Genomic DNA, 26930 nt, shown 5'->3' on the forward strand with positions numbered 1-26930 from the left:
ATATACAATTTGGGTTGCTTTATTTACCATCCCTTCCTCCTGTTGTAACACCACTTTATTTCCCCTTTATTTTCTCCCTCCCTCCCTTCTCTCCTTTCCTCCTTCCTCCTCTCCTTTCCTTCTTTTGTTACCTTTCTCCTACTCTTCCTCTTCCCCTACCTACCCCCTCTCCTTCCCTTCCTCTCCCTTCCATCCTCCTCTTCTTACCTCTTTCTTCTTTTGCCCATCTTCCTTTCATTCTTTCCTCCTCTCTCCCTTTCTTTTCTATTATTATAGGTGTCTCTTTCAGATCTCGGTTTATGTTTCCTTGGGATGGTATTTCGGCACACCCAAGTATAATTAGTATTGTTTCTTGTTCCCTTACCTTCACTAATCTATCCTAATTATATTCCCCCCTTTTATATTATATATATAAACTTTTCTTTTATTTCCCCCCTTCTTCCCCCCCTTTTCCATTTAATAGTGCTTCGCCTGGGTTCTGTATCTTCTTCCTACTTTCTTTTCTAGTTTTTTTTCTCTAGCCAATCATAAAAACTTCCCCATGTCTTGAAGTACTCCGATTCCTCTTTATCCTTTATTTTCATTGTCGACCTGTTCATCTCTGCACAATCTAATATCTTTTTTACTATCTCTTCATCTGTTGGTAGCTTATTTAATTCCCAATTTTGGGCAAATACTATTCTTGCTGCTGTAGTTACATGTATCCTCTTTCTTAAATTTCTCTGGGATAATACCTAGTGAAAATATATCTGGTCTAAATTCTATTTCTTTTTGTAACATTTCCTTTAACCATACTCTTATCTTAGTCCAATATTTCTTTGCTTCTGCACATGTCCACCACATATGATAATAGGAACCTACTGCTTGTTGACATTTTCAACATTTTGCTGTTTGTCTTTAAGCATCTTTGCTAATTTTTCTGGTGACATGTGCCATCTGTAAAACATTTTGTATAAGTTTTCTTTGTAAACTGTTGACATGGTTAATTTATAGTTCCCTTCCCATAGTTGTTGCCACTTTTCTAACTCCATCGTGTAACCAAAATTCCTTGCCCAGGTTACCATTGTCTCTTTAACCACTTCTTCTTCTAACCTAATTCTTAGTAGGTAGCTATATAGTTCCTTAATTATTTTTTCTTCTGTTCCCATAAGTATCTTATCCAACTCCGAACTACCTAAATTAAACTGTATTCCCTTTTATCTTTTTCATATCTTGATTGTATTTGCAGTTGTGAAAACCATCCCATATTAATCCCTTGTTTTTCTAATTCTTGTTTTTGTTTTAATTCCCCCCTTTCTGTTAAAATATCTTTATATCTAATGACATTTTCCATACTACTCTCATTTGGATGTGTCAATGCTTCCATTATTGAAAGCCACATTGGTATCTCTAAATAGTGTTTCCCTTTCACTTTCCCATTTTTTTTAATTAAAAATTTAATGAGTTTTACAATTGTTTTCTCCCTTCCCTCCCTCTCCCCCCAACCCTACCCCGTCTCCATCCCTCCCTCCCCCTGACCTCCCAGAGCAAATTACAGGGTAAAATCATTTAACAAACATATGCTAACATAAGCTAACTAATTTTAACATTTGACCATTCTTGTGCTTTAACTCCCGCTTTCTCCTGCTAACTTTAAATAATTTGTAATATTTCTTATGCCTTCATTCATAAGCTAATTGAAGCTTTTTAGTCTGGTATTTCTTTTGAATATAATCAATCCATTTTTTCCAGTCCAGCTTATATTTTTCCTCTGAGTGATCCTTCAAATACGCTGATATTTTGGCCATTTCGGCTAGGTTTGCTACTTTTAATGTCCATTCTTGTATAGTAGGCAACTCTTCCTTCTTCCAATATTGTGCCACCAACAATCTTGCTGCCGTCATTGGATTCAAAATCAAGTTAGTTTCTATAACAGTAGAATCTGGAACTATACCTAACAAGAACAACTGGGGCAGGATTTTTTTTTTAATTGAAAAAGTTTTATACAGACAAATTTTCCCCCTTTTAAACCCCCCCCCCCATACAGTATAAATCACATACAAATACTATGCCCCCTCCCCTCCCCCCAGCCCCCCCCCGCAAAAATTCTCATTCAAATATTATACCAAATACTTTACCCCCCCTCCCCCGTCTTAAAGTAAGTTACTCGTTCACATATTGTACCCCCTCTCCTCCCAACAATCACAATATAAGTTTCTCTTAAAGTAACAATAGCACATTAATCCCATCTTCTAAGCTAATTTAACATATATAACTCATAATATAAATTTCTCTTAAAATAACAATATTTCATTAATCCCATCTTCTAGTTTATTTATACATATATATTGCCCCGCCCTCCACCCTAACCCTCCCCCACCTCCCACTCAAACCCACCCCCCGACTTCCGCTATACACCACTCTAACAATTCCAAGCATCCCATATATTATTTACTCTGATCATCTATCAGTCTAAACATTCTTACCTAAAGGCTACATAGTACTTCCTAGTCTGGTATTTATTCTGTATGTAATCAATCCATTTTACCCATTCCTGTGTATAATTCTCCTGCTTCTGATTTTTTAAGAAAGCTGAAATTTTTGCCATTTCAGCTGGGGCAGGAATTTTATCCTCTTTTTCAAAATATTTTGAATGATCCACCATATTTTTATCCAGAATGCTTTAACTTTTTTAAGAATTGCAACTAGGATTTAGTTCTCCTGTTATATTTTAATTGTCCCTGACCAACATCCTTTTTTATTTTTATATATTGACATTCCCATACACTCAGGTAATCCTAGACTCAATCAACTCAATATTTAATGGATAAAATGTCAGGACTGCAGACTTAAAATATTTTTACTGATTAATTTCTCACTTTGTTTCTATTGATTAGGATCTATTCATATATTCACTGCATTGTTATATGTGTTTTATCAATATTTTACAGCATTCCAGATGTTAGGTGATTTTATTCTTATTTTCCAGGTAATATTTATGATTTTTTTTCTTCCAATAGTGTGGCTTCTGGGAGTCTGTTCTGTTATGCTTCAAAGAAGATGATAGTTTAATTTTCAGCCAACAATCATAATAAATATTATATATTTACTTTATCTGTTCTGCTTCGGGAAGAAAAGTGGTGCTTGTTTTGTTTGAAGAAATAATAGCATCTCTATACAGTCAAAACTGGAAGAAATGGGTATCTTTTCTTCCTGAGGCTACCTGACTTTCATTTGCCAAGGTGTTACTTTCTCTGTGTTTGACCCTTACTAAATGGCTCTCTTTCATAGGATCTCTAACACCCAGCGATTCAGAAAGGATCACCAACGTTTATATATTGTTTTGTTTGCATCTCAATTCATGAAAAGCTTTTTTTTTTCTAAATTACCATGTTTCCTTTGTGACACTATAAATGAACAGTGGAGGAATGGTAACTGAAGATACCTACACTAGAAGCAGAAAGTCTTGTTTACCATAGTTAACTACTTTTATCATGAACATGTGAGCATATTGAGTCTAACACAGCTGCTGATGGAGCCAGAAAACCTCACCTTCTCACAAAAGTAATCAAACCCTGATTGATTTCCAGATAGTAGCTTTGGTCCATCAAAATGTGTGTTCACTGTGTGTACAACACTCTGTGTACATCTAACCCATGGCTCTGTTATTAATGGCCTCCCTATTATTGGGTGTTAGGAAGTTTAATGGAGTTTAAAGAAACCAGCAATTCAGCTTTCCTGGATTAATGCTTTAGTGCTGCAGCAGCGTATCTTGGCAAGGTGTTTGTGCAAAGATATATTTTGGCTTTGTGGTAACGTTGTGCTATCTCAGTGATTTCACTGAGAGTTTGTTTGGTATTCCTACGCTGTTATTAGCACATTGGGGCATGGAAGTCAAATAAGAAATAGAAAAAGTTACGTTCTTGATGGAATGGATTTTCATCCCAGTTGAGCTATGGATAGAAGAGAATATTTGTAGCTCTGGGTTGAACTATGGGGTCCCCGGGGCTTTCTGTGCTTGGGTGTTTGCTTGAAGATATTTCATTACCCAATTAGGTAATATCATCACTGCTAGCAGGCCGTTGGGTCTGCTCTCATTTTATATACGACTGGCTTGCCCTGTCAGTGTTGAAAGGGTGATTTTAGTGGTTACTTGATTGGGCTGTTTACTGTTAGCTCCTTTGGCAATTCCTTCATTGGGGAATTGTTTGCTTCTTGATGGCTGGTCTAGTGCTAATCTTGGTGTTAATCCCCTGTGGGTGTTAATTGCTGGTGAGAGAGATTTTGGACGTTTTTTTCCTTTTTGGCTTGTTGATGATCTCTTTGATTATCTCTTTTTGTACCAATTGATGACCAATTTGTTTGAGATGAGATATGATCTATTTCTTTTGGTCTTTCTACTTACTCTGGATTCAAAGCTCTCCATCTAATTTTTATTGTCCCATGATTGAGTGGTTCTCGAATATTTGAGACAATAACTTTCCCTTCTGTTTCTGCATTTATTTTCAAAATGTATGTATTGCCTTTCCAGTTAATATTCATTTTAATACCTTTTAAGTTACCAAAAAATGCATTAAAGATTTGGACTGAATGTTTTCAACAAATTTAGTGCTTGGAAATTTTATTTGAATTAATGTCCTGCATTATTTTCCGAATATTTGAATAATTATGCAATACTTCTTATTTCACACAGCTATTACCCATCCATCATAAACCAGTAATTTATTATTATTATTATTATTTTGAGAGAAATGTCAGATAAATTTATTGAAAATATGCCCCTGTTGTGCAGACTTTAATAAAATGATGCTTTTACGCAGTCATGCAGGAAAGTGCTCTTTCAGTCACTGAATGCTCCTAACAGAAGTGGATAGCATAAACTTAAATAAATTTACAGTTATAAATGTAATAAATAAATAAATCATGTTAGAGAGGGGAAGCATTAGACAAGATACAGGGTTTGATAAGATACATTTTATTAGATGTGTTTTCTATCGTACAGTAGTTTAGTGCTATGTTAAAAATGCATACAAGCTTTCAAAATTTGACAATATAGTTCTGTGATGGCGAACCTATGGCACGCACGCCAGAGGTGGCAGACAGGGACCTCTATAGAGACCATTTAGATGTATGAACCAGAAGTGTTCTGACAGGTTCTGGAGAATCAGTAGCAGAAATTTTGAGTAGTTCGGAGAACCGGCAAATAGGTTGGTCCCACCCCCTGCTGCCTCCCAGCTGATCTTCTTTTGTTGCCCTGAACATGAGAACAGAGCTGGAAAGCAGGTTAGTTGGGTGGGGAGGGAATGGGGATTTTGCAGTAACCTTCCCTGCCACATCCACAAAGCCACACCAAACCCACAAAGCTATGCCCACAGAACCAGTAGTAAAAAAATTTGAATCCTACCACTGGTATGGACTATAGTTTTCTGCTGAGGATTTGCCACTGGGCTACACTTTTGCTGTTCTGTATTTATTTGTTTTATTTAAGAAAATGTATATGGTCACCCAACTCACTCTCAGAGATCCCAGTAGGCTTACAATACAGGAACAGTAGAAAAGCAGTAGCCCCACCCTCTCTGAAGACCACAATCAAAGGATCCACTTGATGGGCCCCATCTCATTCTGAGGTCCCCATTGGCCCATGGGCAAAACCAGGTCTTCAGGGCCTTGAGGAAAAATGTCAAAAGGGAGAGTCAATCTTATTCCTGCAAGCCATGATGTTCCACAGGGAGGGAGCCACCATGGAGAAGACCTTTCTCCTTGGCACACTAGATGGACCTCCTTAGGAGAGGGAGGGCCATATATTTAGCCCCCCAGCCCTCTAATGGTCTTTGTTGGTCTTTTCTGTACTCTTTCATCCATGACATGAAGGCATGAACACAAACAGGACACAGACTACTGTTCCTGCATGTTTAAGGATTCATTAACTAGCAGTCGACTTTGCTCTACTCAACAGAGTTCAATGCTAATTTAATGTTCTGAAAAGTAGAAAGGTTTGCTGCCATCAAAATGCTATTTGGATGATCTCAAGCAGTACTGGAGAAACAGTTTGATATAGTGGCACTAGGCCAGTTGGGTGACTTTTGGGCCTGAAAATGTGGCCAGGAAAACTGCAGGGAGTTATCCAGGTGGTTGCCAGGAGTCTAAATCAAAGGTATAAAAGAAACAAGAAAAGAAAAAAAAGGAGGGAGGAGGGAGGGAGGGAAGAAGGCAGGAAGGCAACCATCAACTAACTTAGAAATAGTCTAGAAACTCTGATACCACAATATCTAGGTGCCGACTCACTAGGTGTCCTCACAGTGCATATTATGGGACAGAGATGAATGGAAGCAAGTTTGTCAATAGCTTGAGTTGTAGCCAGACAATCCAAGACAAGTGGAAGAGTGGACAAGTGTCTTGAATCAATTTTTATTTGCCTTGGCTCAATCTGGGTGAAGTTAGAACTAGATTCTTTTTATGTTGATTGCTTAAAAGACGTTGATGAACAGATGGATTGAAAAGCCCAGACCCTGAAAGGAGGAAAGTTCTGAGAATTATTTTGCTTCTTCTCTGCAGATGAATGCAGAGAAGAAGGCATTCATTACAAATGAATGTTTGGGAACCGTGGAAATTTTCTCATCTATCATTTAATTAAAAACAAACTAGAAAATGAGCAACATGATTTCTTTTTGTATTACATTATTAAAGATAAGGCAATTTATTTCAGAAAATTATCTGCCCATTTATCCATCCATCTATCCACCCCCATATCTATCTATCTATCTATCTATCTATCTATCTATCTATCTATCTATCTATCTATCTCTATCTATCTATCTATCTATCTATCTATCTATCTATCTATCTATCTATCTATCATCCATCTATCCATCCATCCATCCATCCATCCATCTACTCATCTACCCATATATTCATTTATCCATCTACTCATGTATCTATTTATCAATCTACCCATCAACCCATCTATCTACCTATCCACATATCCATCCTAATAACATTTGAGCTTGTTTCCATTCAGAATGACTCTGCTGATGGTTGGGCTACTTTGAATATGTCTGAAAAGCTTTGCTGTTTTATGAAGAAATTAATAGAGTGAAAATGCAATAAAATTGAAATCAGCCAAATCAGTTTCACAGCTGCTGATGACACATTTCCAAACACACATCATAATGTTCCCCCAACCTGATAAAATAGATAATAATTCCTATTGCATGAGTTTTGTCTTATTTTTTTGGTTAAGAAATGGAAAAGGAATGAGTTTTGTCTCCTTTGCCTAACCATTAAGTTAACTGATAATACATTGTCAGTGAGATAAATATATACTGTATAATATTCTGTTCCTGCAGCAGTCGTGTATTGTTTTTTCATTTTCTGTTTTTTTTTTCTTTTTATAATTTTTGCCTGGACTTATGTCCTGACTGAATGAAAAGTCATTTGTGGAGAACACATCTGCCCAATGAACCCTCATCTTGGTGCGTCAGCTAAGGCAGACTGAAACTGGATCACAGTGACCTGGCAGGAAATCTGTATTTTTTACTGAAAAACACAACACAGCACAACACAACATCCATTCTGAATGTTCTCTTTAATATGGAGGAAAATCCTCCTTCCTATGAAGCTTTGGGTCTCAATGACCTTTCACTTTTGGTTGCCAAACACAATAGATACTCAACACCAAAGTTGGCTGGTTGGTGATCTTCACCTCCTCTTCCTCCTCCTCTCTAATCTGAATAGAAGCAGCTTTTATATAAAGGAGAATATGGAAGCCCTTAGAATTCTACAGTCCAAAGTTTAAATAAAATATAGCATTTTCCACCTTAATCAACATAAAAAAGGTTTTATCCTTGTGTCTCTGAGATTCACTCCTAGTTATTGGCCCTCAGTAGAGGGCCAAAGCAGAGAAAATGTACAGATATAAGTTATTACAAGGGGTAAATATTGCCAGATGAAGTATGTTGCATCATAATTTTTCTAATTGAATATTATTCATTGCTTGCTTTTTCTTTTCTGTTCTCCCAAATACATTTTCTCCATTACTTTTTTTCAGAAGTAAAGACTGGACTATCTTGGAATTGCTTCCAAGAAACAGTTTTGCTTTGGGAAGGAAGGAAGCAAAGTTATAAGTCTGCCAGGTCTTGAAGGCTGAAACAGCCTATAAAAATGTTAAGTAAACATCCAAGAACTCAGCTTCTTGAATGTACTTTACTGTTCCCTGCCTTGTAGTAAAAAAAATTGCTTAGGGAGAAAAATCCCGATTCTACCACAAAGACAGGGCCTCCTGACTAGCAGAAGGAACTCTAGGTGGTGAAGAATAATAAAATAAACAATACAATTAAAAGAAAAACTATTTGTAACAAAAAATCATCAATAAGATCCTGATAAACCTGGCAACTGGCAACTTGAATTACATCTGGAGCCTACTAAGAGCCAGTCCAATTCGCACAACAATAATGTTATGTGGGTGCACCACAGTGGGTCTGCATTCATGTGTACTGTTGCAATCTCAACCAGATGCAGCTTCCAAATGTTCTTTGAGGGGAGCCCCATGCAAGGCATCTTGCAGTAGTAGACCAACCAAGGCATGAATGAAATGGGAGCAATGCCTCCTGATGTAGGAAAGGGCAGAGATTTTGCACAACATGTATTTGTGCAAAGTCTGTCCTAATTACAGCTACCACCTGTAGCAGGAGTCCAGGAGAACCCCAAGATTACACACCAACTCTGCTTGAGGAAATATAACTCCAGACAGAGTTAAAGATGGGAAATCGAAAATTACCATCAAAGCTCTCAGTCTTGTCAAGGTTGAGCTGAACTCCAGGCACAGAGAAAGCATTTGACAGTGTTACTTGACTGGTCTGGGTTTGAGACACACAATTCAATAGGTCACAACACTGATGATACTTACCCCAAGCTGATGGATGATCTTACCCAGCAGTTCCATGAAGAGCTAAATGTCAGGGTTCCAAATAGCACCCTCTAAATAGGAGTGGGGAGACAACCTAACCTTCTGACATCCCATAAATAAGGGATCTAAGGCAGGACCTTTCTACCCTAGGAACACCGATTGGATTCAGGTGGAATGGGAGGAGAACTAGTGGAGAACCATACTTTCCATTTCATCTCACCAATTACAAAAAAAATGCATTACTTGGAACCAGTGACGTGCGGTGAGGTTTATGGCTGGTGAGGCACTGACGTCATCACAATCTTTTTATTAAAATGCCTTTGTAATCCAGGGGGTTTTAATAAAAGGATACATGCTGTTTTGTTCCATCCTTGCGCGTTTCGAAAGGGTGGCGGGCAAGAGCGTATCACCGAGGACCATATGCGGTGACCACCAGCGAGCCGCGGTCCCATTCCCCTTAATCCTGAGCCAACATGAAGGGGACTGTGGCTTGCGCTGACCTGAGTCTAGCACTAAGGAGTCTCCTGCACAGCGTGGCTCTTCTCCACAGTGCAGCAGAAGGAGTTGCTGTACCCGCCACCGTGATCCTGGGGTATTTTGCTTGCATGTGCAAGAAAGAGATGAAAGAGAAAAGGGGGGAGAGAGAGAGAGATGGAAGACAGTTGGAAGGAGAGAATGGGAGAGAGGGAAAAGAGAGGGAAACAAATTAGAGAGAGAAGGGGGAGAGGAAGAGAGAAATGAAGGAGAGCTGAAGGGAGAGAATGGGAGAGAGGGAAAAGAGAGGGAAACAAATCAGGGGAAAAGAAAGGAAGAGAAAAGAAAGAAAGAAACTAATTTTCTCAGACCTATGACAAAAGCAATGGCAAGCTAGATCTCTTGCCAAGAAAACTGCACTTTGCCAGAAGGCACAAATTGGAAGCAGGTCTGATTTTTTAAAAAGAAAATAACAGATGGCAAAAAAAATGCATCTGAAAATAAGATTATTTATAATTTTGGATAACGTATTATATTGTCAAACTCAAAAGGTTTTTGATACTTAATTGTCATCATCATCATCATCATCATCATCATCATCATCATCTCTCTCCCCCCCCCCCCGAGGGGCAGTCCTCCCTTGTGGAAAACACAACAAGGAACTCCTCGGCTCCTTGCTGACCTGAGTCTAGCACTGAGGAGTCTCCTGCACAGCGTGGCTCTTCGCCACAGCACAGCGGAAGGAGTTGCTGTCACCTGCCACCGTGATCCTGGGGTATTTTGTTTGCACGTGCAAGAAAGAGATGAAAGAGAAAAGAGGACAAAGAGAGAGAGAGAGAGAGAAATGAAAGAGAGCTGGAAGGAGAGAATAGGAGAGAGGGAAAAGAGAGGGAAACAAATTTGAGAGGGAAGGGGTAGAGGGAGAGAGAAATGAAAGAGAGCTGGAAGGAGAGAATGGGAGAGAGGGAAAAGAGAGGGGAACAAATTAGAGAGAGAAGCGGGAGAGGGAGAGAGAAATGAAAGGGAGCTGAAGGGAGGAAATGAGAGAGAGAGAAAAGAGAGGGAAACAAATCAGCACTAAAAGCCACCCCCGTCCTCCCTCACTTCCTCTCCACAACCTTCCCCTTGAGAGCTTTTTCCCAAATAATACCAGCAGCCATTTCAACTCCACCAAAGTAGATACATACACACACATGTCCACGCCACACACACACACACACACATGCACGCACACCAAACAAAAAAATAAAATAAAATAAAAAATGGCAGAAATGGAGACAGGAGTGAGACCTACAGAAAATAAAAGAAGCAGGAAGCTGGCTCATCCTGTAAAAAGGGAAATCAATGAAGAGATGAAGGTACATCTCTGCTCTCCCCCTTATTGTCACTGTATCGCAAGCGAGAAGGAAAGAAAAAGGGAAGAGTTGAGTCACAGGAAGAACGAGCGCCCTCTACTATGAGGCAGGAGAACTGAGTGCCTCACCTACCTCAGGATTTTTTAGGCTTTTAACCCTCGCTTAACTCTGCTTGAGCAATCATAAAAAGGCTAAAAAGTCAGACTAGATGAGGCATGCAGTTCTCTTGTCTCATAGTAGAGGGTGCTTTCTTAGAGGCTTTGTTAAAACAGTTAGGCAGTCATTAACGGTGAGGCAGCAGCTAGGTAGCCTCACCGCAGCACTCGCCTTTTCCCTTTTACATTTTTTTTCATGAAGAGAGTGGTGAGGCTGTGCCTCCCCTGCCTCCCCTGACTGCACGTCACTGCTTGGAACCATCCTTATATCATAACAGTATCTTTGGTCCCCTACATACTCACCAAGTTAGTCTTCTCAGAACAATCTGGGAGACTGTGTATTAATAATAACAAAAAGAAAGAAGGCAGAAACAAATTACTTCCTATTGTTCTCAAGAAAGCAACATGGCATAAACACACACACACACACACACACACACACACACACAAATACACGATTAAAAACAAAGCAAGCTGAATTTCTCCATGGAAACATCCAATGTTCAGTGTAACTCAATGCAGATATTATTATTTTTTTGTTTCTTATTCATTCAATTTCTATAGCAGACCATCCCAGACCAGCGATTGGTGGTGAACAATCATAAAATTAGTTAAAACCTGTCAGGGGAAAAAACACCCTGTTGGAGATCGATGGACCGTGGCTGATTCCCTTCCGCATATCTTTTGAGATATTTAGAAAAGAAATAGTCTTTAAGAAAATATTCTAATTAATAAACAAACTTTAATAATAAAATAATAAAAGTAGATGAAACAGAAATAACTAATTGGTTACATTTTGATAATGAAAAACTTCGTCAGCCAAAAGTTGGCTGCCGAACAAAGAAGAGAGGAATTTGGAATGTGTAACGCGTGCGCAATAAATCACTTTCAGATAAGAACCTTTTTTTGTTTTATGACCTGCGCAATAAAGCTTTCTTAGTTTAACTCTTGAGTGTCAATTCAGGCAGGTCAGGCCTAGCAAACTTTTTAACATCGTGACACCCCTTCTTTTGCTAGTCTGGGCTGACGTCATCAAATCATCAATTAAGGCACATCTTCTTTCGCAGATACTCGTGTTGATTTGCGGCAAGTGGTTTGTTAAGCATGTCTGCAATCTGATCATGTGTAGAAACATATTGCAATTTAACAAAACCTTGCTTAACTAATTGCTTTGTGTTTTGATAACGAATGTCAATGTGTCTGGACCTAGAACCTGTGAAATGTGACTCAGAAATATAAACAACAGATACATTATCTTCCATCACGGTGATTGGTCGAATCGGACGTGTCCAGATATCTGTGATCAAAGCATCAAACCACGTTAGAGAATTACAAGCATCTGAAACACAAGCATATTCAGCTTCAGTAGATGAACATGAAACAAAACTCTGTTTTCTCACTTGCCAGTAAACAGGACAACCATTTAGGAACATCATGTAACCAGAAGTGCTTTTGCGTGACTTCTTGTCGCTCGCCCAGTCGGCGTCGGCAAAACAAATCAACTTTGGTTGATCAGTGTGTGTTGGTTCTAGCAATAACTTCATGTGTTTAGTGTGTTTTAGGTATTTCAACAACTTCTTAATGCATGACCAATGAAATTGTGTTGCCTTACCTACGTGTCGTGATAAAAGATTAACACTAAGTGCGATGTCAGGTCTGGTCCAACTACTAATGTATAATAGTGAACCAATGACTGAACGATAGAGTGTTTGATCCTCGAACTCAGGACTTGGTTCATGTGTTAAGTTGTGAAAATCTGTTTGCATGGGTGTCTTTGTTGTGCTAGCATCTTTCATGTTGCAATGATGTAGAATGTGGTCAATTTTCTCCTCTTGTGAAAGACTAAACCCCTTCTGTGTCTTTTCAATTTGAACACCTAAATAAGTGCTAATGTGTCCTAAAGATTTTAGTGTGAAGTATCTCTGCAAACTTTTGGCAAAAATCTCACTCATTTTCTTATTTGGACCAATATAAACAATATCATCAACATAAACAAGAATTATCTCATATGCATTGTTAGATCTTTTTGTGAACACGCATTCATCAGTTTCGGACTTAATAAAGCCCATTGAATTTAGTTTGTCAGTAAGACATAAATACCACATTAAACCTGACTGTTTCAGACCATAAAGACTTTTGTTCAGGAACCAGGTATCCCCTTCTTGCTTTCGGAATCCTGGAGGGCTTCTCACGTAGATCTCTTCATCTAGGTCTGCATGTAGATAAGCTGTGTCCACATCAAATTGAAAAACTTCTAAACCAAGAATAGTTGCAGTGGTTAAAGCAATTTTTACACTTTCAGTTCTGACTGTTGGTGAGTAAGTGTTTGTGTAGTCCTCAGGATAACGTTGAGCGAAACCCTGAGCTACAAGTCTGGCTTTGTATAAAGACTCACCATTCGGTTTCTTCTTGATTCTGTAGACCCATCGGGTGCCAATGACTTTCTTGTTTGCTGGAGGTTTTGCAGGTGTGAATACATTAAGTTTCTTTAAACTGTCCATTTCATCCTGCATTGCATCATACCACTTGTCTTGTTCTGAATCAGGAAGCTGTTTGATTTGTGTGAATGTCTCTGGAGGAAGAGTAACGTTGCAAATCAAAGGTAATGGTGATTTTGTCAGTTGCCATGAATAACGTTGTGGAGGGATTCCTTTTGTGGCCCTCTTGGAGCGTCTAGGAACATCAGTCCAGTCTTCTTCTTCATCATCATCATCCTCGTCCTCACGTTCGTCGCTAGCATCAGCATCCGCGGCTTGAGAAGACGGAACATCAGGTTGTGAAGAACTGGTAGAAGGAATATCTGCCTGCGAATTGTCATCAGGCTGCGTGGCATCTGGAACACCATCTCTAGGAAAATAAACTTCAGGATCATTGGAATGAATCCTGGACCAGTCAATATCTTCCTCAAAATTAGCAGATTGTGAAATGACAATCACATGTTTAGTATCAATGAATTTGTACCATTTTGAATTATCATCAATACCCATAAATCTTAGTCTCTTTGGTCCTTGAGTTATAGGAGTGTTTACCATAGCATATGAACCAAAAATATGGAGGTTCTTGAGATCAGGCTTGTAGCCATACAGCATGTAGAAAGGAGTTTGATTGATTACACTGCTCCAAGTACGGTTGACAATGTAATTTGCATATTTGATTGCTTCACCCCAGTATGCGTTACTGAGATTGGCATCTTCTAGAAGACAACGCATCATGGTTTGTAGAACCCCTTGTCTTCTTTCTACGACTCCGTTATGAGCCGGTGTATATGGAGCAGATGTCTGATGAAGAATTCCATTCTTACGCATCCAGTCCTGGAAACGCTGAGACATGAATTCTGCACCACGGTCACTCTGGATTCTGGCGATGCGAACTTGGTATTGTGTAGAAACAAACGCTGCAAAGTCTTTAAAGATCTGAAAGGTCTCAGATTTCTCTCTCATAGGATATACAAATCCATATCTAGAATGATTATCTACAATTGTTAAAAAATACTTTCTGCCACCAAGTGTTGGTGGGAAAGGACCCACTATGTCAGTGTGTACCAAATCAAAAATGCGTGTTGACCGGCGTGTAGCGTGTTTGGGAATTGCAGCCGCCTTGGATTTAGCCTTTTTGCAAACCGCACAATCCAAAAACACCTTACACCCCTTTAGATCCAAACCTTTTGCGAACTCCGGCATCTTTCTAAGAACACGGAAACTGGCATGCCCCAATCTTCTGTGCCACTTGTGAATACACCTGGAATGCAAAGGTTTACCAGTTAGTGAATTCTCAACATTAACAGTTTCATGAGGACCCTCAGGCTTGCCTTGAACAATCTGTTTCTGTTTTCTTTGTTTGTTGGCTTTAGGAGCCTTTGGCACAGTAACGTTTTCTCTCTCTGGGACAACTCTCTCTGGGTCTGCGTTGTGCCTTTTTGGAGTTTGCATACTTGCCTGTGCTTGCCCTTTAGGCTTTGGCTTTAAGTAATAAACACCACCAATCAGCATGGTTTCAGCAACAATATCACCATCTTTAACTAAGTAACTTGCTTTTTCGAGGTGGTGAACCTGGAACTTTAAATCTCTAGACAAGTGACTTTGACTAAGCAAATTACTGGTTGCTGAAGGTATGTAATAAACATCAGGGATGTGTGTATCGAGCTCTTCAATGTAAACAGTTCCTTTTCCCATAACCTTGCAAGTGTGATTGGTGAAGGAATACAGTTCTCGATACTCGGGCTCTGGTTCGCCCATCTCTGTGAAAAGTTCCCTTCTGTGGGTAACGTGCACAGCTGCTCCACTGTCTAAAGTCCACAAAAGACGTCTGTCGAACTTTGGATCAGGTTGTGGAACGTTGGTTATGGCCAGTGTTGCAAGCGGAGCTTGTGGATCACGCCTTGGACCACGACGACCTTGTCTTCCGCCTCTACCTCTGCCTCTGGAATCTGTTCCTCTGGGCTGGTACGTGGCGGGAGCTGGAACTCGTTGGGGACAATCCCGGGTGTCATGTCCCACACGGTTGCAGGTGTAGCATTTTGGCATCCTTGGAGCGTAGCCTCTTCCTCGGAAGGGACGTCTGGCTGGAGCCTTTGGTGCTGGAGGTCGTTGCAGATGTGGGGTAGCTAACCTGATAGCTTCGTCTTCCACTAAAAGTCTGCAAACGTGGTTAACTGTGCGTTGAGCAATAGGCACGTAGTTAATCTTTGCAACAGCATCTTTCCATTCATAATTCAATGAGTTAATGATGATGCTAATCATTTGGATATCATCGATTACATGGCCATTTTGTCTCAATTCACTTCTCATTCTTTTCAGTTTGGTCAAATGTCCACCAATTCGTTCACCAGGTTTCAACTTCGAACCATGGAACTCAGACATGAGCAAACATGAAGATTCAATTGAAACGGGCCTGTAGCAATCTTCCAAAATAGCCCATATTTCTTGGGCAGTTGCATCAGGTGGAAAGATACCTTGGATCTCAATTTCCATTGACATGAGTAAAGTCGTGATTGCTCTGTTTTCGAGGTTTCTTATTGCAGGTGTCCAGGGTTGACGGGGAGGATCAAAAACCATGGAATATGTGCCTTCTCTTCGAAGCAAGAGCGCAATTTCACTGACCCAGGCTTTATAATTCTCTCCTGACTCCTTTAATTTGGACTCACCAGTCAAGGGGGTGACTGTGAATACCTGCTGAGGAACAATTTGTTGCTCTGGTTGCAAAGCTGGTTGTTGAACCAGGGGATGCTGGGGTTGCATCATTGGCCTTTGCGTGGCAACATCAAATTGGCTTCCTCGAATTCGCCTTTGGCTTTGCCTTTTTCCATCTAGGGAGAATTCCACACCGCCAGGGGGTGTTGAAGACTTAACCTTTGGAGACAAAGTTTTGGCTTCTAAAGGACTCATAGCTAATTCTTTAAAACTCATCACCTTTTGCTGTAATGATTTTTCTCCGCCAGCAGATGGCAGTGCAGCTTCACTTCTTGACTGCAGCCCTCTATACATGGCCTGAAGTTCAATTGACTCAAAGGGACCACGTGACCTCGGTGACGTGTACATGTCTCTTTGTTCTAATTGACCAGTGAACTCTGTGGGGTGTGTCTTAGGCTGTTGTTTTGAAGAAGACAAGATGGCGTCCTCAGACATTTTGGGAGTGGGGGAGCTTCTTCTACTTCGCCTTATCTCCTCAAAACACACTCTCGCCTCCCTAACATATCTTTCTAAATGTTCTATTTGATCAAGATAGCTTTGCATTTCTTGCTCACCATCTGGGGAGATGTTATAAAATCTGCTTTCTGCGTGGGAGGATTTTTTTTGTGCCGGCAGTTGCCATTCATCAATCGTTTGATAATCTGCGAGGGTCTGGGAATGGAGTGGCTCTGGCAGAGTGGGAAGTTTTGGCTTGGCCCCCAAAAATTCATAATCTCCTGGAGATATTTTAGAAGGAGGAACCACTGACCTCGTTTCGTGGATGTCGCGTCCTGTAGCTCCTTCTCCCATATTTGGCTCGGCACCTGAAGGAATTTGTTGTTCCTGAAGCATGTTTTGATCTTGCTTCTCTGTGTCCGAGGGAGCCTCCTTGTCAGAGGAAGCTGATCCATCTGTGCTCGCCCCATCTTTCTTTTTCTTTTTTTTCTTTTTCTCCGACATTGCTAATTAGGCTTAGTCGGTTATCTTTAGATAGCATGAAGGGAAAATACAGCCATAAATTGTAGCCATCTCAGCTAGTATCATCAAAACCAAAACTCTGCTACCAAGTTGTCAGGGGAAAAAACACCCTGTTGGAGATCGATGGACCGTGGCTGATTCCCTTCCGCATATCTTTTGAGATATTTAGAAAAGAAATAGTCTTTAAGAAAATATTCTAATTAATAAACAAACTTTAATAATAAAATAATAAAAGTAGATGAAACAGAAATAACTAATTGGTTACATTTTGATAATGAAAAACTTCGTCAGCCAAAAGTTGGCTGCCGAACAAAGAAGAGAGGAATTTGGAATGTGTAACGCGTGCGCAATAAATCACTTTCAGATAAGAACCTTTTTTTGTTTTATGACCTGCGCAATAAAGCTTTCTTAGTTTAACTCTTGAGTGTCAATTCAGGCAGGTCAGGCCTAGCAAACTTTTTAACATCGTGACAAAACCAAGTACAAGTCCAAGACAAAAATAAAGCTTTATTTTCACCTTAGACATAGACAAACATAAGATTGCTGTCAGTTGGCTGTTGGGTTTTGTTCTTGCATGACACAGACCATAGAATATCTAAGCCCTGGTGTTGTTATTTACTGTACAAATTCACCAGCAGTAGAGGAGTAAAACTAATGTAGCAGATTGTCCTCCACTATGTGTTTCAAATTAATTAATAATTATTCTTGTTCAGTCCTTTTATGTTGTCTGCTCTGCCATTAAACGTGTAGATATATGCTAGTAAGTCTTCCTGACTGGATTGCATGAAGTTAGATTGGCTTATTAGAATAGTCCTTTGTGTCCATTTAAAGTGGAGCTGCAGCAGCTGCACCTTCATTTTCTTAGATGGAGGGCTCCTGGCCAATTAAAACCTTTGCCATATGAAAATGTGGTCCTATAAACCTCCCACCATATGGAGAAGCTTAGCAATTCTGATGCACTCCATTCTTTCCTTCATGCTCAGGCAGACAGATGTTTCTTCTCCATGGTTATCAGAAGAGAAGCCTGCATGAATTGAACCAGGCCAAAACTGATTCTAATCTGACATTGTGGGAAGACTTTGCCTACAAAACAGGGGTTGGTCAACAATATTGCCTTCTCCTGTCTGCTTCCTGTCCAAGGCATTGACTTCAGCCACGACCATCCCCAAAGCCTGGAACCAGTCCAGTCCAAATAGGCTTTGTAGGTCATCCCTGACCACGATCGCATGTAGTCTCTTACTGATCTTCTTGTAGCGCCCCCTGAATGTGCCCTGGCCCACGAGAGGGACCAGGTTGCCTTGGTAGTCGCGAGGGCGGACGTCTGGGCTTCAGAGGTCCTTTTTTTGTATTGCCAGGATCGTCTGTTTCAGTACCGACCATGAGATTATTGTTAAGGACGACCCTGTGTCTATCTCCATTTTGCAGGGGGCGTCCTCGATGAAGACGGTGACTTTTAGCTTCTTGGGTTGATTGGTTCAGATGTGCCTCACCGGAACAGTGATGTTTGGCTTTTTGGTGCGACCCAGGTGGCCTCGGATGATTGATGTGAGGTTGGCGATCCTGTCATCAACCTCCATCCTCCTATGGTACCTCTGGTTGGGTTGTTGCTTCCGGCCCAGTCCTTTCTCCGTCCTCTCGGGTCGACCGGAGACTACGGGAAACTCACTGTGGCACACCTTGGCGATGTGCCCCTTCCACTCACAACGCTGGCATGTCGCGTCTCGGAAATGGCAGGATGACCTGATGTGATCGCCTCCACAGCTAGCGCAGGGCAGACTTTGCGGCTTGAATTTTTGCGCCGGTGTTGTTCGGCTACTGCGCATGCGGTGGCTGTCTTCCCCCTTGCTTTCGGAGGTCTCGAGTTCCATGGTTTCGTGGTGGATGTGGCCGTTTTTTTGTGCCTCCATCAGTGTGTTGTGATGCTGGAGGGTCTCTATGGACTTGTTTGCTGACTCTGCCGCCCTAGCGTCGTCGAGTGCGATTTGTAGGGAGAGGTTGGATCTGGCCAGGAGCCTCATCTGTAGACCTTGATCTTGGACTCCCAATATTATCCAATCTAGGATGAGATCGTCCAACTCACGGAACTCACAATGGGCTGCGGCTTTCGGGAGTGCTGCCACGTACTCGTTTATTGATTTGCTTTCCTCTGGTTTTGTATATTGAACTGGTATCGGGAACGTACTTTGAAGGCTTTGGTGCATAGTGTGTCTTCAGCGTTTGTTGAAGCATAGACCAAGATATGGCATGCAGGGGCACCAGCTCTGAGAGGTTCTTTGCTGTCTCCAAGACTTCGGGGCCGCAGTACCCTAGGAAAAGATTTTTCTTCCGAATTTCCGGAACGCCCCCGAGATCGTTCGCTCTAGGAAGACTTCGAATCGCAATAAGTACGCGTCCCAGTCATCTGCAGCTGGGTTGAACGGAGGTTGTAGGGCGAAGGTGGCCATCCTGATCTCTCTGGGTAAATCAATTCTCACTGGGAATCCCTGCTGTTGCCTCTCCTGTGCTCCAGGTGGATGCTGCCACATGATTACGCTCTTTTTGTCCAAAAGACTTCGCTCTCTTGTTCGCCTAATTGCCTTCTGATCCCATCCTCATTGCCAGTGTTAGATCGGGTAATGAATGGCACTAAAGGCTAGCGATAACAGCTCTTTATTCAAGCACGTGCAAACATCCACTGACTAGATGGTCGGACAGCTTCCCTTTTAAATGGGCGCTGTCCGGCCCTTCAACCAATCAGGTTCCCCTCTGTTCCCGCCGGCAACAAAGGACCTGAGTGGAGACTTCCATTGTCTAGCAGCAATAGAGGGGGAAATATCTAACAAAATACCTCCCCAAAATGCTGGAAATGTGAATCAATACATAGAACATACTACCAAATATGGTGGACCTATGAGGAGGCTAAAATTTTTTTTGGAAAAGATCAAAAAGTGCCCAGAGGTAATAGAGATGTTAAAATAGAATGGAAACCTGAAGTTTTTTTATTAGGAATAATCACTGTGAAATATAAAAAAAGCAGTATTTAATATTATACATAATTACGGCAGCGAGGATTGCCTTTGCCCAGAAATGGAAAAACAATTTAATTCCAAGTGAAGATGAAATAACAAGAAAGGTTATGGACTGTGTTGAAATGGACAAATTAACAAAAGAAATCCAGGGAAAAGAAGAAACAGAATACTACCAGATATGGGATAAATGGTATAGGTCCATGATGGCGAACCTATGGCACGTGTGCCACAAGTGGCACGCGGAGCCATTTATCAGGGCACGCGATGCGCTGCCCTGTCAGCTGAGTTCACCTTTTTAAAAGCTATTTTTCGCCTTCCCCAGGCTCCAGAGGCTTTATAGGAGCCTGGGGAGGGCGAAAAGAGCCTCCCCGCCCCCCCGGAGGCTTCAGGGACCGTCCGTGAAGCCTTCGGAACACTTAAAACCACCCTCCGAGCAAACCGGAAGTGACTTTCGGGTTGCTCGGAGGGTCGTTTTAAGCGTTCCGAAGGCTTCAGGGACCGTCCGAGGCTTCCCTGATGCCTTCGGAGCGCTTAAAACGACCCTCCGAGCAACCCGGAAGTCTCCGGTTTGCTCAGAGGGTGGTTTTAAGTGCTCTGAAGGCTTCAGGGAAGCCTCTGGACACTCCCTGAAGCCTCCGGAGGGCCTCCGGGGGGTCGGGGGAAGCTCTTTTCACCATCCCCAGGCTCCTATAAAGCCCCTGGAGCCTGGGGAGGGCAAAAAAAACATGTAAAATTGGGGGGGTCGCGCGTTTTGCGCGCATGCACACTGGGTTCGACGCACGTTGCATTATGGGTGCGGCACGCCCGCACTCGACCCCCCTTGCGCTCCCCCCACTTGTGGCACGCAAGCGAAAAAAGGTTCGCCATCACTGGTATAGGTGGATGGAGGAAAGAAACAAGGATCAATGAAGGAAGACAACAAAGTCCAAAAATAGTAGTTAAGGAGAATTAACACATATATATGTATCCAAGTGGTTTAAACTTACTAGAGGTAATCAGCCAATATAGCAGACAGAGGAGTAAGATAAGAGGATTAAGAATGGTGAAATGCAAATGAAATATAATAGAAGGGGAAACAATATAAGGTGAGCGATATCGATTGGAAATTGCTATTAGAAAGAACAGGAAGCTCCTGTTCGTATTGTATTGTGTAAATGTGGTGTACGTCTAAGTTTTCTGTGTGTGTATTTTACATGTTTGTAAATAAAATTTAAAAAAAGAAGAAAAAAAAGAAACCAGCCATTCTCAAGTCAGGAAGAGTAATTAACATACATTGAAGAGTTGATTTTCAGTCTCAAGGTCACGAAGAGAACATTTATCTTCCACTGAGATGAAAAGGCAAAAGGAAAATGCTTAGAATTTAACCATGGAGTAGACCCATAAATAGGACCACAGAATGTACCTACTATAGGCAGATCATCCCAAAGGTGCTGTTTCAAAAGGCAAGCAGACTTTCCTTGTTTTTCCTTGAAGACATTTCACTTCTCATCCAAGAAACTTCTTGTGTTCTGACTGGAGAATGGAAAGATTTATATCCCTTGCAGTCATCTGGTCATTAGTGCTCTTTCTGAGGGTCATAGCCTGAATCACCTGAATAGTGATTTCTGAGAGGGTCTCCTGAATAGGTCAAATGGATGTGGACCCTTCTTGGAACTGCTGGAAGGACTGTATTGTATCTCCTGCTTACCACACAGTCCTTCCAGCACTTCCAATAGGGTCCCACACCCATTTGCAATATTGAGGTGACCCTGAAGGCACAGATAAAACCCCAGGTGGCCTCAATGACTCTCAGAAAGAGAGCTAACAACCAGATGACTGCAAGGGATATAAATCCTTCCATTCTCCAACATTTAGTCAGAACTGAAGAAGCTTCTTGGATGAGAAGCAAAATGACTCCAAGGAAAAAACAAAGAAAATCCAGTCACCTCTGGAAAAAGCATCTTTGGGAAAACCATGACCGGGATGACTGAGAATTGCTATGGATACTATAGGCAGATCTTCTAAATATCTATGGACCTCTAGCTTGTCAGTAGTAAAGTAATTTAATGTATCATGTCTTTGAAGCTTCTACTCTAAACAGGTTTCTGAATCTCTAAATTTCAATAACACTAAATGCTAACATTCTCCAATAGATTTAGCGGGAGAATAACCCCATTATTCTGACTGAAATAACAACAATAACAATGAAGCATGATGATCTGGATAATACTGATGAAATGGGCAGAGAGGCTTAAAATAATTGTGTAGATTTGTCCCACAAGGTTAATGCAATTCTTGCTAATAATCTGTTAGGTTTGTCAAATATGATAAAATGAACCACAAGTGAATAGCCCACATGGGCTCTTTCTGTTATTTACAAATTCCCCTTCTAGAGAGTGGATGGCATTTATGTTCCCTGGGATGCATTTTACCTGAAAATAGAAACATAAAGAGAGAGAAGAAAAGAAACACAGTGTTTGCCTCTCTATGAATCAAGGAAAAAACAGACTTCTTTGCTCAGCTAGGTTAAAAGAAGGGATATAACCATTTTTTGTCAACTCACTGCTGACAATTTGGGGGGGGGGATAGCCCAGTTATTTCTTCATTTGGACATATGGTGAATCAGCAAGGCTTATAATCTATGCCAAGGGAAAGCTAATTGTTGCTGGATTTGGATTTTTTCAGGCAGGATTCCTTATTCCTGTGAGAGGGTTGGTGTGGCAATGCTCACTCAGCAGAAGTGAAATTTCTCATTTCTGCTGGGAGAATGCAAGAGTTCTTATCTTTCTCAAGGGTACCACTATGAGGGTGGCATTTGGATACGTATGACTCAAACCCTAAAATATGGTACTCCATTTTGGCTGGAGTATTTAATCTTTTAAAAAAATGTTTCAGAGCGCATAGGAGCTCTAAACAAGTTTTGATCTGCAACAACCTGAAGTAGCTGTGCTTTGATTCAGGCTTCTATGTTCCTATTCAGGTTCCCTTGTGCTTCTTACTGACCCACTGTCAGGCCTGCCTTCATTCAAAACCAAAGAAAGAAAATCCCCGACTCCATTGAGGTAGAGAAGAGGTACTTTTACTGAGTTTGAAGTGATAGCAGTGAAAGGAAAGCAAGATCTGAGCCAAAAGGCACAAAAGTTACCTGTTGAATGTCCAATCCCCATCCCGCATAGTGTCAGGTGGGGCACATCTTCAAGTGCTTTTGTCCATCTAGAGTTTTAGGATGGTTGGCCTTGACTGGGTGTAAAGAACTCCACTCAGCAGCACAGTAATTCATGAGAGGAACCCCCACACACACACTTTTAGTTCACATGGGCCTTCACCACACCACCTCACTTCCCCAACCCCAATGCCATGCCCCCCCTCCCTGTTACTATGGCAGCTGACAGCAAGCAAGCATCAAAGGGAAAAGCCATGCTGGAGATCTGGCTGACATCCACCTGAAGACCTATGCACCATTCATGGTTAGACCTGAGCAAAGCTTCAGTTCAGACATTTGACTGAATGTCTAAATCAAACAATTGTCTGAATTGGGTCATCAAATCAAAGCAGTGAATTGAAACAGATGCCTTCTACTTCATTGGATGGTACAAATCATTTCTCTTCATTAAATTGCATCAATAATATAGATTGGAAGTAATATGCACAGGAGAGACAGACAGACAGACAGACAAGCAAAGAAAAGAAAAATCTCATTGCATTCATTGTGATATATTTTAGGGATGGTGTTATGCTATGAAACATTATTTGACAACTTGGGGGAAACACCACATTTTATTCTATTGTTGTTAGGCAAAGCAGTTTGTTTGTTTGTGTGTGTGTGTGTGTGTGTGTGTGTGTGTGTGTGTGTGTTGCATTACACTGGGCATCTTTAAATAGCAAGGTGAAACCAACATCTGTAGCAGGAATAATAGAATGTCATTTATGTTGTATCCTGATCTGACTATTGAATACCATTGCTAATTTTCTGAGCTATGTGTAGCCTGCATTGCATCTTTCCCAAAAGTTACCTTCAGACTCTTTAGATGTCCATGGCTCCAGCAGAAAATCAACATGGGCCATGCTCAGTGCTTAACCTCTGTCCTAAATATTGTGTATTGCCAAATGGATAGATAAAATACAGCCTTCATCTCTTCTCTACATCACCTTGAATACAAGTTTATTTCTTGTATAGGTATTTATGTCTTACTTTTGATTCTCTGGATACTATATGGAGATGCGAAGTTCCATGCCTTCAGTTTGTCGACTGCCAAATGTCCCTTTCTATTTGTCTAGGCCAGGGGTCAGCAACCTGCGGCTCTGGAGCCGCATGTGGCTCATTCAGCTCTCTGCTGCGGCTCCCTGTCGCCGGTCAGCACCACAATTTTGAGAGGAGCTTCTGGTTTGGCGGGGGGAGGGGGGGAGAAGCACTGTGTGCCAGGAGGAGACTCTGTGGCAGGGGTGGGTTTTCCGGTCAGCTCAACAATTGATAGGGCTTTTGGTTAGGACAGGGAAAAGAAAAAGGACGCCGCGCTAAGAGGAGACTCTATGGTGGGAGAACTGAATTTCTGGTCGGCTCCAGAACGGAACGGGGGGCTTCAGGTTAGGACCTTTGTGGCTCTTTGAGTGTTTAAGGTTGCCGACCCCTGGTCTAGGCTAAGATGATGATCGTAAATATGTCTGTAGATTATTCAATCAAGGTTGTGTCTACATGAAATTCAAGTAATAGTGGTTGGTACTGAAGATTTCTTTAGATCTGATTGGACCTGGTTTCCTATGATTTTCACAAAATTATCTTGGTTTGGTTGGTAGGAGAGATTGTTGGGAGATGACTCCATCCATATTATGAAATAGAAGGTGAATGTAACATAGAGAAAAGAAGGGCATCTTTAGGATTCCTCATTTTTCAACCAGTTTTGCAATTTCCTGATATAGACCAACTCTAAGACTGAATTGTTGATTACTCATGAATTGACAACTCTGAATTCTTCTGCCCTTAATTACTAGCATTGATCAATACTGCAGTGAATTCTGATTTATATCCCTGCTCATTAAAAATTGCTTGATGGTACTTTATGAAAGATAACTCTCGGTTCATGTTTACCAAAGAATAACACTGAGAATTCAATGTTTGTTTTTATAAATAATCTTATCAAAAAGGTCAATATTTTGTTCTGAGAAAACTTGATGGGTTATGGAAAAAAACCTCCTAGCATTTATACCAGAAGATATGAGATGTAGCAGAGAAATTTCAATATAAACTTGCAAAAGATTATCCCTACATGCATAGAATAACACAAATAACAGAGTTGGAAGGGACCTTGGGGGTTTTCTAGTCCAACCTCTGCTTGAGCAGGAGATCCTATACCATTTCAAAAAAATGGTTGTCCAGTTTCTCTTTCAAAGCTCCAGTGATGGAGCTCCCACAACTTCTGAAGGCAACTTCTGTCCCATTGGTTGATTCCTCTTGCTGTTAGGAGAGGTGCACGCCTGCTTTTCAAAGGCATGCTTATTAGCCCAAGAACCACTTCACCACTTCTTCCAACTGATTGTATGTGTGGGTGTCCTTCTGCTGGCCAAACCTGCAACACTGCATCTATCTACTACACCGAATGAAGCCCTATATTGTTGGTCAGGTGAGTAAAACTAGATGTAGGTCTCAGATATAATTAAAGTAGCCAAATAATAACAACTTGAACCATGTGCCCCGTAGAACAATGCATTTGGTTCATTTGAAACTGTTAGTGGAATAGAAAATTGAGAAATAGTTACCCTTGAGTCTTCCATCAGTTATAAATGGGTAGACTCCCTTGATGCATAACACAGTCACAGAAAAACAGAGCTGGAAGAGACCTTGGAGGTCTTTTGTACAACCTCCTGCTGAAGGAGGAAAACTAGACAATTTCAGACAAACGGTTGTCCAATCTCTTCTTTAAAACATCCAGTTTTGGAGCACCAACAACTTTGTGGGTGAACATTATGAACAATTATGAACATTATGTGCATTATGAACAAGATTTCCATTCAAATGATGTTTTGAAATTAGCTTGTTATTACCGCATGTGTATGTTTGTCATTTCTTCCATTTTTCTCAGGTGCAAAGAAGGCTACCAAGGAGTCCGCTGTGACCAATTTTTGCCGAAAACCGACTCCATCTTGTCAGATCCAAGTATGTCTTCTCCCCTCTTTTTTCTTCTGTCTTTATTGCTTGCCAGAGGTAACATTTGCCATGAAAATGTGACCTTTCACTGAATGTCAAGGTCTCATCATGTCTCACTCTTAAGTCCTTGCAAAGTGTTTGGTGTAATCAGAGGGGGCTTTTCCTCCACCTCTGAATTAGGCTTCCAAGGAGGAAAAAGAGTTGGAAGCGGGACAGTCTTCTGAGCCATTGTGTATACTGAATTGATGGCAAAAGTGCAGTCCCAGGTGAATATTTATGTCCCTTTAGAAGAAGAAAACTTGCTTGATTAAATCAATGGACTGTATCATACATACAAAACTGATTCAAAAATTCAAATAGGTTCAAAGAAAACAAAATGTTGCAATAAAAGTGTTACTAGAGGGAAATTATTCTGAATTGACAGCAAAATTTGAGTTCCATGTGGATATTTATGTCCCTTTAAAAGAAGAAGAAAATTTGATTGATTAAATGAATTGATCGTATTAAATATATAAAGCTGATTCAAAAATGCAAATCAGTACAAAGAAAACCAAATTTCACTTTGACCTTTGAAACGAAGGTCTTATTGTGATATGCAGGCTCCTTCCATAAATAAGTAAGATTGTTTCTCCTGGGTACACCAATATTTTTGTAGTTTTTAAATAAGAGTCTAAAAAAGAAGTTCTTTTTGCAGAGTACAATTTTCAGTCAAAGAAAATCCTCTTTAAAAGAAAATCAAAGGCCAACTCTTTGAAACATCAAAGCAAGAATCTTCATACATTGCTAA

The 26930-nt window shown here is 40.9% G+C and overlaps 1 protein-coding gene across 1 annotated transcript in view; it reads left to right on the top strand.

The window, feature by feature from the left end:
- NRG3 (neuregulin 3) overlaps window positions 1-26930 on the top strand; it is a gene marked incomplete at its 3' end in the record, with an annotated part of 645607 nt that overhangs the window by 462908 nt on the left and 155769 nt on the right. The window contains exon 3 of the mRNA XM_081954558.1: window positions 26079-26152. Coding sequence (XP_081810684.1) covers window positions 26079-26152 — 74 coding nt within the window. The remainder of the gene's footprint in view (window positions 1-26078; window positions 26153-26930) is intronic.

Source organism: Natrix helvetica (genome assembly GCF_964273705.1).
Source record: "Natrix helvetica genome assembly, chromosome: 5".
Taxonomy (NCBI): domain Eukaryota; kingdom Metazoa; phylum Chordata; class Lepidosauria; order Squamata; family Natricidae; genus Natrix; species Natrix helvetica.